At 36.1% G+C, this 15,077-nt stretch overlaps 1 protein-coding gene across 4 annotated transcripts in view; it reads left to right on the forward strand.

The window, feature by feature from the left end:
• Nucleotides 1–15,077, forward strand: part of LOC148940642 (serine protease 42-like) — a 71,408-nt gene that overhangs the window by 30,226 nt on the left and 26,105 nt on the right. For 3 of the 4 annotated variants that reach the window (XM_089104728.1, XM_089104727.1, XM_089104725.1), the window contains exon 2: nt 6,614–6,797. In XM_089104728.1, coding sequence (XP_088960854.1) covers nt 6,703–6,797 — 95 coding nt within the window. In that variant the 5' untranslated portion in view covers nt 6,614–6,702. The remainder of the gene's footprint in view (nt 1–6,613; nt 6,798–15,077) is intronic. The other variant, XM_089104726.1, reaches the window with a different exon arrangement.

Genomic DNA, 15,077 nt, shown 5'->3' on the forward strand with positions numbered 1-15,077 from the left:
GATTCGTTTTATCCCCCTACACCCCTCTAAATCTGACTGATATTTTAATTCAATACCTCTTGGCCCACTCCCCTCTCTTACAATAAAATCCTTTTTGAATCTACAGATATTAACATTTAAACTTTGAATAAATAAAACCACCGACCCACTACCCCCCTCGTTATAATTTTCCCACTTTCTTTGAATACTATTAGCCCAATTTAGAAAAACCTCCCCGTAATTTGATAAATGCGGATGAATTGCCAACATCTCTGTGTGCGAGTATTTTGAATACATCTCACCCGCATTTTCATTAAAAAAAATTTTTTTAGTGTTATTGATGCTTTTGAACTGACCCCCACCCCCACGTCCCAATCGGTTGATAAAGAACTGCTCGACTCTTATGATTATATGACTTTGTAATTGTCGAGGGGTCTGGTATTATATACACCGACCCGAAAGAGTTAAAGGGATCACTAGAATTGGCACATTAGACCTTTGTGTGGTGTAAGGCTGACTTGGACAGAAAGAAATCTGGATGAGAGAATACTTGTGTTGTTGTTGCTGTATTACTACTACTACTAGTACTACCTATATCATTAAGCGGAATGGTGGGGGGTGACATAGAATGGCCAATAGCACCACCCCCAGTCTGTTCAATTGCAATGGTTGGAGATGGCATGAAGTCCCCTAGGCCTGTTAGTACATATTCTAAGGTGTTTGGGGAGAGCTGATCGAGCTAGCCTGTATTGTCCTGTGATGGGATTTCTTTATGAGGACCCGGTTCAGATGCACTAGTAACATCCGCTAAATGCTCACGCCTAAATCTATCTGCCCACTCCGGATCCTCCATCATGTCCATGTCACAGGTTAAATCGTCTAGGCTGGCCATGTCCCCAAAACAATCATTAAGAAAACCCCTATGCCACTCCATATTGTCTAGAACTAATGAAGGTTCGTCTCTAAACTCCATTGGTGGTGTTAGAACTGGTTCAGGTCCAGTAAATGCTGATGTTTCATGGCCCAATGGCGCTGCTATTTCATTAATCTATAGAAAAAAGGTTTATTTTCTCTGTGAAATAAGCATTATTTCATAAAGTTGAAAAATCATGTTCATTTCTAGTCGTGTGTTTACCCGAACATTCAACACGCACCATTTTTCTACACCACCCACAAAACTCAATTCCTCCTAGAATTATTTAAACTAAATACTTACCCCCGCCTCCCACAGAAAGTTCAGAAAAAAACAATAGCCTTATTTATAGTGAAGCATTTTTCTACTCGTATGTGTACCTGAATATTTAACACATACCATTTTTCCACACCATCCACAAAACTCAATTCCTCCTAGAATTATTTAAAGTAAATACTTACCCCCTCCCACAGAAAGTTCAGAAAGATGTAGTAGCCTTATTTATAGTGAAGTGTTTCTTAGTCATATGTTTACCCGAATATTTAACACGTACCATTTTTCCACACCAGCCACAAAATTCCATTCCTCCTATAATTATTTAAACTAAATAGTTACCCTGCCTCCCAGAGAAAGTTCAGAAAGATGTAATAGCCTTATTTATAGTGAAGCGTTTCTTAGTCGTATGTTTACCCGAATATTCAACACGTACCCTTTTTACAGATCAGCCACAAAATTTAATTCCTCCTAGCATTTTTTAAGTAAATAATCACGTATAAGGTAGAGCTAAAATACATACATTTACAAATTCAGACTGCACTTGTATATCTGAAGTCCCTGGCAAAGCATGAAGAGGAGTTTCCTCCCGATCTTGGCTAGATGAGGCTGATGCATTATGAGATAGCATCCATTCCCTCTTGAATTTTCTACCAGGTTGCATAGTGGTCTGTATAGAGCTGACGTTGGCATGAGAGGGTCCCGGCTGGTCCAGAGAACTTGTAATAGAGCTAGCATATCTGATGATGGATGGTCTTGCAGTTTGCATCGATGTGATATCACCCCATCCTGGTCTCTTTTCGGGGGGAGAGTAATTGTAGGAATCTTCCTCCTTCTTTAAAAAGAAGAAAAATCTAGTAAGGAAATAATAATCCCTCTTTTACAGATAAATTGCCCTCTAAAGTTTATTCTGATGTTTGTAGTGCTATAACTATTAGCACTTTAGAAATATTTAAAAAGAAAAGCTTTTAAAGTAAAATTTTGGAAAAGTTTTAGTTTGGGGGGAAGGGGGATTTCAAAAACATCTTCCCATAATATAATTTGCCCTATAAAGTCGATCCTGATATTTGTAGCACTCTATGTCTTAGCGCTTTAGAAATAATAAAAAGGCTTCTAATGTAGAATTTTGGGAAAATTTGAGTTTGGGGGGAAGGGAAATTTCAAAAACATCTTCCCATAATATAAATTACCCCCTAAAGTCGATTCTGATATTTGTAGCGCCCTATGTCTTAGCGCTTTAGAAATAATTAAAAAGGCTTCTAATGTAGAATTTTGGGAAAATTTGAGTTTGGATGGGAAGGGAGATTTCAAAAACATCTCCCCTTAATATAATTTGCCTTATAAAGTAGATTCTGATATTTGTAGCACTGCATGTCTTAGCGCTTTAGAAATAATTAAAAAGGCTTCTAAAGTAAAATTTTGGAAAATTTTGAGTTTGGGGGGAAGGGGATTTCAAAAACATTTCCCCATAATATAATTTGCCCTATAAAGTCGATTCTGATATTTGTAGCACTCTATGTCTTATTGCTTTAGAAATAATTAAAAAAGCTTCTAAAGTAAAATTTTGGAAAATTTTGAGTTTGGGGGGAAGGGGGATTTCAAAAACATCTTGCCATAACATAATTTGCCCTATAAAGTCGATTCTGATATTTGTAGCACTCTATGTCTTAGCGCTTTATAAATAATTAAAAAGGCTTCTAAAGTAGAATTTTGGAAAATATGAATTTTGAGGGAAGAGGGATTTCCAACACATAGTCCCATATTATAATGTGCCCTATAAAGTCGATTCTGATATTTGTAGCACTCTATGTATTAGCGCTTTATAAATAATTAAAAAAGCTTCTAAAGTAAAATTTTGGAAAATTTTGAGTATGGGGGGAAGGGAGATTTCAAAAACATCTCCCCATGATATAAATTACCCCCTAAAATCAATTCTGAGTTTAGTATACCATAACGCTAGATCCTATTTTAAATTGACGACATTGTTCAAACATCACTCATGCATCGCATTTCAAAGGCTTTACTCTCGCCTAATTTGACCACAACAAGAATCTATTTCTTAAGGAAATCATTGGCACTGTCCTTAGACATGTGGTATTAATAATAATTCCAGATAATGAACATGTAAAAGGTTGTTTGGAAATTGTCACTCTTGCTAACAGGATAAGACACAGATGCTTTTAGGTAGACCGGAAAAAGACGAAATATCTTAAACACACAATTGGGAAAAGCCACATTTTGAACGAGATATGTAAAACTACAGAATTATGCTCGCAAAAAAAGCAATGGAGGAGGGGCTTTTTGTTTTACATAATAGAAAAAAAGCGTGCTTTGCGTTTTCTAGCGAGTATACTCATCATATTTTAGGGTGTGTATTGATGGAGGGGGGAGCGGGGCTAAGTCCCCATGAAATTTGAATTTACTGGTAAAATGCTTTTTATTTGGAAGTAAATTAAGAAATTCAGTAAACTATACTCATGTTGACAATTGAAATATCCATTGTTTCAAAGTTAATAAAACCCTGTATGGAATAAGTAAAGCCTTCTACCTTGAACTGCATGGAAAGAATTGATGTCCTTTTATTCATTTTTTTCTTCGCTGCAAATGGGGCACTGGAACATCATAGAGAGCCGCTTAAAGGCTTATATGAAAGTTAATTTTTATATATTCTTTTTTTTTCTTTTTTCTTTTTTACAAATTTGACTTTAAATATATGACACCCATAAATGGTATTTTGTGAGACACTTCTAGAGTGAAAAGTCCAAAAAGCCTGAAAAGGGTACAAATTTTACAATCCAAAGGGCTGTATATAAAAGGAGGGAGTTTGAACCTCCCTCAAAGTTTGTCCAACTTGTAAAAACGTATCAAAAATACATATAAACAAATTTTGTTGGGTTTTTAAAGTTTTTTTTTTCAAGAGAAGAAAAAGTTCCTCCATAAAAATTTTGGCTACTGCCTTGACAATCCCCCATCTTGTTTTACTGCTTATTCCAGCCCCCGAAATAAATCTTATAAATCGTTTGCTGACTAACAGACCTAGGCTAGTTCTAGTGGTGTCAGCTCTAGAAAGTTTAGGTGTGAGGTAAGATGTATTTTTCAGTACCTAGAGGGGGGAGGCGTGCTTTCTTTTTTCAATTTTAATACCAAACGAAGGCCTTTTTCACGGAAATCACTCCAAAAAGGTGTTTTCAAAATGAAGTACAAAATATCTAGGGGCATTATACGTCCTGTACTCCCCCCAATTGACACAAAAAGAACTAGCAGGGAACCGCGTCATCATAGGAAGATGCCGTCTAATTTGAATTGAACCTCTAAACAACCTATAAGAGTTTTTATCACATTAATGTGCTTTTATGTAGATTTAAACTTGAAATAGGCTAAAAACAGAACCATCAAATGGTGACACAACTTCGAGCTCTACGCTTTCTTATTGTCAGGAATTTTTAGCGTTTAATAAACGAGTGAGTTTATTAAAAAGATTGAAAAAGGTTGAAAAAGGAAACTTCTTAAACAGAAGGTGATGATCTCGTTATTAGGACACTTTGTGGTGCGTGGTGACTGACGTTCAATTATCAGTTTAACACATTTTTCTTGAAAATAGGGTTTTAATTTTTAGCACCATGTTAGTGGTTAAGAAAAAGGAATATCAAATTAAAAAAGGTGGTACTTCAGCACTTCCACGTAAAAAAGCGATTTACCTTGTTTTTCAAGGTAGGGGACTGTAATTATCGTGTATAGAGTTTTTAACCATGGTGAATCCAATGGTGCAATTTTTATTTCTAATGATCAGTTTTCCTAAAACTTTAATATCGAAGAAGCAAAAATAATAGAATTATACTTTCTTATAAGAAGTCTTAAATTCTTTTCAGCAATTCGGCTGAAAAAATTATAACAATAAACTTCCGTAAATTATAATAACTACACAACATAAATTCATTAAATTTCAAACATTTAATACACAAATTTCATAAAGGATATTATTTCATAAATAATTTAATTTAATTTTTCATCTACAACCCTTTAAAGAGTTTTAAAGAGTTGTAGATGAAAACTTTAAAGTCAACTCTTTGACTTTTCAAAAGCTATCTTATCTTCCACTGTTTCCTCTATTTTCATCTGCCTTTTCTTCCGTTTTTTCGTCCATTGGCAGCAATATTTGGCTTAACTGAGGCAGAGGTGTTTGGCCGAGCTTAAGTTTTCTTAAATAGGCTAATTCCCCAATATAGTATTGACTGATCCGCACCAAGTGGTCGCTTTTCTACTTGTTCACTAAAAACAGCACGATTCCATGTTCTTTTACAAGCAGCTATATTCAACCGATCGAGTAGCTTGCTTGATAGCCGTGGAACAATTGGCTGGATCATGATTCCAGCAACTCGCAGTGTTTCAATGCAAGCCCCTAGAACAAGGTGCAACGTCGTCCATTTTTTTTTATGTCCATGACTTTTTTGCTGTCATAACGATGTTGCCATATCTCACTGTCAGTATTATCGATTCTAGTCCTATATAAAACTCAAAATCGTCAAAACATTTGGTGACCTTGTCAGGAAGCTGAACTAAGCTGTTACAAAGATCTTCTCCTTCTTTTCCAAGTGCATGAAAGCCAGTTTCAGAAATAGGCGGTGCAATTTAATCAACGTAACTTGCTGGACCAGTGCACGTCTTAAAAGATTCCCAAGATCATCCACCAAATCGCAGCTGGCAAAAACTGGCTTGGTCCTATGTCAATTCTAAATTCTTGGTCAACGTTCTCAAGATCATAGGCGGGCGTGCCTTGTTCAATCTAACGGTCTAATGTCAATTTTTGAACTCTTAGGCAGCATACCTGAGACTCTAGGCAGGCAAGCCTTTCCAAAAACTAACAAACAAGTATTTGTCCAATAAGAGAAACCATGCATACTCCTGCCATTTACCTGTGCCCCAGTCATTTAAACATTTGCCTTTCAATTACTTTGACTATGTGTCTTGGCTTTTCTCTGTCTACCTGTCTATGAATAGTATTCTTGGGCTAAATCTGGTTCTCAATTCCACACAAATGGCGTCTATGTATCCTGCTCTTAAGCATACAATGAACACATATAGATTGTCAAAATTAAAGAATAGGTTTTCTTTAGCCCCTCGAAGCTCCTCGGAAAGTATTCTTGTGCTAAATCTGGAAGTCCCCGCAAATGGCGTCTATGTTTCCTGCTTTGAGTGTACGATGAACACGCACATACAGTCAAAATTAAAGAACATTTTTTCTTTAGCCCCTCCAAGCCCCTCAAATAGTATTCTTGGGCTAAATGTGGTTATCAAGTCCCCACAAATGGCGTTTATGTATCCTGCTCTTAAGTGTAAGATGAACACAGAGACAGTCAGAATTAAAGTAAATTTTTTTCTTTACTTGATTACCAAAATTGTGACTAATGACATGTGACATGTGGCAAAATATGTAACTTGGTTTTTCAGATTGTGGAAAAAGCCCAGTTGATGAGAATGATGATTACAAAATCAGAATAATCGGAGGTGAAGAAGCGTCCCCGCACAAGTACCCATGGATGGTTTTATTTCATTATGTTGGCTTTGATATACACTGTGGAGGAAGTTTAATTCATTCTAGGTATGTGCTTACAGCAGCACATTGTGATCTGAAGTAAGTCTTTTATTTGTCAAAAGTATCTTTCAGGCGATAAGATAACTTTTGCTTTTACTAATGATTTAGCAGAGAATTTAAGATTACAAGTAGATGTAGTTTATCAACCTTGTTTTGATTTGTGGCTTTTGAGAAGCAACTAGTTGCCTCCATTTTCGATTTTTTGGAGAATCAAAGAATAATCTATGCTTTCTTTTTTCTTTCATCTCAAAGGCTCTCAAGATTTTCAGGCCAGGCCCCCAGACACTATAAACAGCCTAAGAAGTGAGCACTCCTCATAAAAAAAAAATTTGATAGTTATGTTCATAGTACCAAAAGTTAAGAACAAACAACGAACATCAGTTAGCAAGAAAAGATTGAGGAGAAAAGATACAAAGGTTCATTAAAAAGTGGTAACCGCGGAATACTGCTTTGAAAACACCAGGCCATACCCTTTTACATGCTAAATGTTGACATATCTTACATTCAACATATCTTATATTAAACTGTTACATTTAACATATCTAAACATTAAACAGGCCTTATCTATTCATTGACGGTAGTGTGTGGTAGTTTGACTCTTCAAAAATTATTTGACGTTATTTCGGCTCATTTTTGGTTTAATGTAGCTCTTTAAATTTCTTTAAAAAACTCAATTGTGTAAAAAAAATTCAATTAATTTTTGTTTGGTTTTGATTGACATAGTCTTTTTCTTTGGCAAAGAAAATATTATCTTAAATCATTTCTTTTTTTCAATAAGAATATATATTTTGCCTTACTATTTATATGCCGGACAAAATTTTTCAACAATTTCCAATAATATACTCTTTTTTGAAAATCTGGGCACATTTAGTATCCTTTAATTTGCTTTTACAACTCCTCAAGCTTTCCTCAAGAAAAAAGCTCAGTACCCTTCTTAAAACATTGTATCCATGCAATTTTGATAGCCCCGATGCAATTACACTTTTTTTATTTAATCCAATTGTTAGAGCAGAACTAGTAATAGTAGCAGCCCTGAAAGTTTCAACTTAACGCCCTCGGTAGTTCTTGAGATATTGCTGATATGTCTCATTGACAACCAGCATGCACAACATGCCTTTTGATTGAGTTTTAAAGCAACGTAAACTTACCGTGGAAGCTTCTAATTTATACCCAGTTTTATACCCTATCCCCGCCTGGATATCTTGACAAACTGAATTTACTAAAGCTATTTTGATTTAGTTTCATAGTAGCAGCAATAGTAGCAGCAGTAGTTGTAGCAGTAGATTTAGCAGCAAAAGTGGTAGTGTTATTAGTATCCCTGAGAGTTTCAGCTTAATACCTAAGCCGTTGCTGAAATATTGATAATACATCCCTTTGATAGCCTATGTATACTGTGTTTTGTTTCAGGTTAACACCGCTTTCACAGTTCTCTGAAAGCTTCACTAATGCCCTTAACATTAGTAATAGTAGCAGGTGCAGTAGAAGAAATATTGGAAAGTAGTATTAGTATTAGGATTTAGGATCAATAGGATAAGTATTAGTGATAGCAGTAATAGTATTTGTGGCAGGCAGTATAGTATTCACAATGTACCCTTTTAGGTCCAGTCCCACCTCCCCTCCTCATACCCTGACGATTTCAACTTAATACTTTAAGTTGTTTCAAAGATATTGCTGATGTGTCTTGTTGATAACCTCTATGTACAAAATGTGTTTTGATTTAGCCAAACAAATCCTAAAAATTCTAGATCATTTCAATTAGCCTTAGTAATAGTAGTACTAACAGCAGTAGTAGTACTACAACTACTAGTAGTTTTAGCATGCAAATAGGGCATTTTTAATCCTACAAGACACTCCTCACTATGGCCTAAAAGTTTCAACCTAATACTGTAAGCCGTTCTGGAGATACTAGTGATCTGGTCTTTTGACAGTGTGCATAAACACAGAATGTTTCTATTCAATTCAACGTACCCCTCGAAATTTCCTGAAAGTATTTCCTTAATACCCTTAGCCTCAGTACTATTAGTAGTAGTAGTTGAAGTAGTATACCGTAGTACCTTTTGGCTGGTTCAACATCCCCCTCAATATGCACGAAAAGCTTCAACTTTAAGCTCTAAGCTGTTCCTTAAATATGGCTGTTATGCCGTTTTAATATCCTATATCCACATAACCTGTTTCCATTTAGCAGAGTTCACCCTCCTCTCCAATATTCTCTTAATAATCTCAGCCATTCCTAAGATAACATACTTGCACTTTTTTGTTTTGGTTCAATTAAAACTCCTCCTAAACAATCTCCGTAAGTTTCTCCTTAATAACAATAGCCTCACGAGTTGCAGTAACCGTAGTAGTAGTAGTAGCAGTATGCACATAGTATGTTTTTATTAGTTCAAAAGCCACCTCAAAATGCCCTAACAAGTTTCACTTGATTAAAATTAGCCGTTCTCCAGATATTGCTAGGACATCCTTTTGACAATCTGCTTGCTCATAGTGTGTTTTGATTTAGTCCAACATCCCCCTAAAAATTCCCTGAAAGCTTCATCTTCATAATTTTAGCTTCAGGTGTAGCCAAAACTGTAGAAGTAGTAGTAGCATTAGTAGCAGTATGCACATAACACCTTTCATTTTCTCAACATCTCCGTCAACAAACGCTGAAAGATTAATCTTTTTTCCATAAACAGTTCTTGGGCCATTGCTGATGTGTCCTTTTGACAATCTGCATACACACAGTCTGTTTTGATTCAATTCAACTTCAACCCTACATACTTTCTGAAACTTTCATCTTCAGTCTCTTTGCCTTAGTTGTAGCAGTAGCAACAATAGTAGTAGTAGGAGCATTACTAGTAGGTTACTAACAGCATTAGCTGCACTAATAGTGGCAGCATGTTGTCTTTCGGTTAGTTGAATATCCTCCTCATCAAGCCCTTGAAGTTTCAACCTAACACTATCAGCCGTTGCTACAATATTTACGATATGCCCATTTGATAGTCTGTGTACCCATGCAGGCTGCCCATAGCTTTAGACTATTTCAGATCGATTTCCCTCTCAACATTTCCAAAAATTTGCATATTAATACTCTTATCCTTATTATTATTTTCTATGCAAGTAGTAGTCACAGTACCAGTGCGAGTGGTAGTAGCATCTGTATTAATGTACATATTCGCCTTATGGTCAATTTATTTTTCCCTAAAGCAGAAAGTTCCAACCTACCTTAAAGCAAAACCTACCTGAAAAATACCCTTTTGATAACCTGCATGCCAACAGTCGTTCTGATTTAGTTCAACTTTCTCCTCAATATTCTCTTAAATATTCACCTTTATGCCCCTAGCCTTAGTATTTACATATTAGTAATAGTAGAGGTAGTTTTAGTAGTAGTGTTGTATTAGCAGTAGTTGTAAAAGTAGTAGGAGTAGCATTAGTAGCAGTATTAGTATGTAAATATTGGCTTTTGGTCGGTTGAACATCCCGCTCATCATACCCTAGAAGTCCAGGCTTGATATGATAAGCCGTTTCGAAGATATTATTCATGCGCCCTGTTGACAATATGTATGTAATTGGTATGTTTGTGACAACATGTGTGCACCTTACGTGTTTTGATTTAGTTCAAAAAACCCTGTAACACTCTCTGAAAGCTTCACCTGGACGTCCTTGGTTTTTTTGAACACTAAATGTCAAACGTGGTCTTTTCCCCAATCTCAAATACTATATATAAACAATGGGCGAGTTTAATAACTTACAGCCCTTACCCTGAGGTCTGTGCGAGGCTGAAATCACCATAGATATAGTTTCTAAGCCTTTCAATTATGTTGAACAAAATGGCTATCTCAAAATTTTGATTGGGAGGTTTTGAGAAACTAATGGGCGTGCCAGAGGGACTAGATGCCCTTCACTCACTTTTGACTATTAAAAAGGGCACTATAACTTTTAATTTCCAATCAAATAAGTCCTTCTGAAGCTTCTACGACAATTCGTTCTATACGAAGTGCCTTAGTTAAAAAAAAAGAAATAAATGAATAATAAATTGTGCCCATATTCCTCTTTACTTGAGCAGTGCTATTGCTCTGCCTATGAATGGTAACTTCAAATGGCAAACACTAAGACACCATCCCATCCTCATATAGGAAAAATGAGTAGTATGTCCGAAAAAAGGAACTGGAGCACTTAGTCATACTTCCAACTATGTTTTGCCAATATTCGAACATGGTAACTGACCTGATAACGAGTATTTAGTGGCTCCTCCCTTTGCTTCTCCAAAAATGGTTAGAATATTTTCTGGTTCCCATAAAGCAAAACTATTCCATTAGCTCTTTTGTTCTAAGAATTTACTCTAAAAGAAGTATACACTACTACTACTACTAACAACTCATCGTAGCACCAAGCCGCCTGAGGCCAACACAGCTACGCGCGCTCCTCCTCCACCCCAATCTATTCAAAGCCTCCCTTTTTACACCCGCCCACGAAGTTCCCATTTCCTTTAAATCTTTCTTTATGACGTCCTCCCACCCCAGACCGGGACGAACTGCCTTCCGTTTAGCCCCAGATGGTTGGCCGAAAAGAACAATCTTCGGCAATCTGTCATCCTTCATCCTCACAACATGCCCTAACCACCTCAACCTGTCTTTCATTATAGACCTAGAAAGCGCACGGGAGTCTGAATAATGGACAATTCTTCTGGGAATGGTATGTTTTGATGGGCGTCTTTGGGCTGAAAAACCTTTTCCTAGCTAATTTATCTATTACGGGTGGCCTCCCCGTAGTAGTATAATATTCTTAGGCATGAATATATAATGAGTCGGAGGTAATGGGCTTGAGATTGTCTGTGCAGGATTTCGACTCTTGTTGATAGAACAGCATCGCCAAATGCTGAAAACCATGTTGTGACCAAGATGGGCCCAGGATTGCAACAAAGCCTCCATTCATGGAGGTACCAGGGTCTTCTTGCTGTCTGGTTCTAAGCCGACTTAAGTACTTTAGTGTAGACTTGAGAAGATATGTGATCCCTGTCCTGCATTGGTATCTAGGATCATTGCTTTTACTGAGGCGAAAATAATTTCAATGATTCAGAGAGCATGAAAATTGGAACTTGGAGTGTTACGACGTTAGAAAATTACTATCATATCGACATTTTGACTGACGAATTCAGACACTTCGAACTGGATTTATTAGGAGTATCAGAAACTCATATCCCAGGGGTAGGAAGCATGAAATTAGGTGATATAGAATTTGTTTACTCAGGCAGGAAGGATGGGGTACATAGACAGAGAGTGGGGCTCATGATGACTAAGTAAGCTGCTAAGTCTTGTTTAGGCTGGGAAGGTATTAATAATAGAATACTAATTGCTCATTTTTTGACTAGAAAGTTCAGGGTATCAGCTATAGTAGTATACGCCCCTGTAGAACCGACTGATGGAGATACTTGTGACTCAGATGAATTTTACTTACAGTTACAGGAGCAAATAGACAAGGTCCCAGGTAGAATTTTTATGTTATTACTGGGAGATTTTAACGCCCAGGTTGGTAGAAATAAGGATAGATGGTATCCCAGCTTAGGTAAATTTGGTGTAGGAAAAGAAAACAGTAATGGATACAGGCTTTTGCAATTTTGTAGGTATAACAATCTAGTTATAACCAATACGGTGTTTGGTCATAAAATGGCTCATAAGCTAACATGGTATTCACGTGATGGTAAGACAGCAAACCTTATTGATTATGTTATAGTAAACCGAAGACTGGCAGGATCAATGCAAGATACTAGGGTATATAGGAGTGCTGTTATTGATGTTAAAAGTAAAGATCACCATCTAGTAGTGTCAAGGGTTAATTTAAAGCTGAAATATCGGAAGGGTAATTACCTCCCGGGAATTTATTATGTTAGTAGACTCCAGGATGAGAATTTGAGAGAAATTTTTCCAGGAACAGTTGAATACTAAACTTAAGAGTTTAAAATTTGCTAATGTGGAAGATGGTTGGAATAATTTTAGAAAAATAATTTGTGAAGTTGCTGAAGGTGTATTAGGGAAGAAAGCTAGAACTGTAGCTAAGAATATTAGTGATAAAGCTTTATGTTTAATAGAAAGGAGAAAGGACTTGTACAAGAATTATCGGAGTGATAGATCGTATAAAAACAAAAGAAATGTAAAGAAAGTGGAGAAAGCATTGAAATATGAACTAAGGAGGTGTGAAGTGGAGGCCATGGATAAAATTGCCGAGGATTTATAAGATGCAGCTAAACGGCATAATAGTAAAATATTGTACTGGCACGTTAATAAATTGAGAGGTAGTAGTCAATCCGGACTTGTCCCAGTTAAAGATAGGAATGGGGAATTATCGATAGGAAATTATCGATAAGGAAAAAGCTAAAGCGAGATGGGCCGAACATTTTGAGAACTTGCTTAACCGAGATAGAGTTGCAGGAAAAAATATAGAGGAAAATGAAAAAGTTTGTGATACCTTGGATGTGAAGGAAGATTTGTTTTGTGAGGAGGAATTAGCAACAGTACTAAAAGGATTAAAGAATAATAAGGCTCCAGGTGCTGATAGGGTAGTAAATGAGTTTCTTAAATATGGGGGCTCTGAGGTTAGAAATAAGTTATTGAAGATTATGAATATGATTTTTGAAAAAGGGGAAGTACCTAACGATTTTAGGAAAACCTTAATTAAGCCACTTTATAAGAAAGGTGATAAAAGTGAGAGTGGTAGTTATCGAGGCACTAGTCTGGTCTCTGTAGGTAGCAAATTGCTTAGTAATATGATACTTTTAAGACTGAGAGATGCCGTAGACAAAATTTTAAGAGAAGAGCAGTGCGGTTTTAGAAAAGGTAGAGGATGTGTTGACCAAATTTTCACTCTTAGGTTAATAATTGAGACGTGCCTAAGTTTTCAAACACCTTTGGTCCTCAGTTTTATAGATTATGAGCAAGCGTTCGATTCTGTTTATAGAGGAGCTTTAGTAAAGGTTTTATCCTTGTATGTTATACCAGACAAATACATTAAAGTGATTAGTGCTATGTACGAGAATAACACTGCTGCGGTTAAGGTAGGAAATGAGGTTAGCAGCTGGTTTTGTATTAAATCAGGAGTTAAGCAGGGTTTTGTTCTATCCCCCTTTATATGGATTATTTTGATGGACTTTGTTTTAAGGAGCACAGGACAGGCAATGTGAGACCATGGAATCAAATGGGGAGGAAAATATCTCCTGAACTTGGATTATGCTGATGATTTAAACATTCTAGATGAAAGTGTGAGCAAAATAAGTGGACTTTTAAGTGATTTTGTAAGTTTAGGGGGATAAAATAAATTGAAAAATTAATGTCAAGAGGACTGAGTAACTAAAGGTAGGAGTAAGTGAAAATGAAAAGGTTACATTAGTAAATGAAAAGATTGATCAGATGGGTAGCTTCACTTGCCTTGGTAGTATTATTAGTAAAGATGGTGGGAGCAGTGAAGATGTTAAAAATAGAATAGCCAAGGCTCAGGGTGTTTTTTCACAGTTAAAAAAAGTCTGGAAGAATAGGAAGATAAGTCTGCAAACCAAGATTAGAATCTTAGAAGATACAGTGATGACAGTGGTCAAATATGGCTCTGAAGCATGGACGCTCTGAAAAGCGGATGAAGATTTGCTAGATGTTTTCCAGAGAAATTGCTTAAGGATTGTACTGGGTACCCGGCTGACTGACCGTATTTCAAACAATAGGCTAAGAAGTATACAATTTTCTTTAAATTCCACAATCCGTAATGGGAATGTCCTGATGGATAAAATTTAGGGATTTCCTTCTCCCCACAAAACATTGGAGGAGATGTCATCTCCAAAAGACATAACTAAGACACTAGAGCCAATTTCCCACAAAGTTTAATAAAAATTGGTAAATGTTTTATACCTTCAATAAATTTTCACAAAACTGAGCATAATTTTGAAATACATTAATTCTAGTCAAGACAGGACGAGAGCATGTTCAAGAATGGTGATTGTTACGAGACACCTTATATTCAATCAGACACAGAAAAAAACATTTTTCAAAAATTAGTTTTCAACAAATAATCTTAGACGTTTAAACAAATAAATGCGAAACAAATGTAAATAAATTATAAACCTGAAATAAATCTTATAATTAACTAGAAAAATAATACTATCCAGTCAATCTATAATTTTTTAACAAAACTCTCAATTCTTATTTTCACCTTATTTCAGCTTTGCCTCTCGCTGAAATTATTTGTCTTGACTTCACTCTAATTAGCTATGCCCATCAAATTTTTCATCACTTCCACCAAGTTAATTAGTCCAGGTGACTTGGCGGTTATGTGTCAATTCTAAGACTCGGTCCCTGT

This window comes from Artemia sp. Qi Xiang Cuo, chromosome 19 (assembly GCF_049724085.1).
Source record: "Artemia sp. Qi Xiang Cuo chromosome 19, ASM4972408v1, whole genome shotgun sequence".
NCBI lineage: Eukaryota > Metazoa > Arthropoda > Branchiopoda > Anostraca > Artemiidae > Artemia > Artemia sp. Qi Xiang Cuo.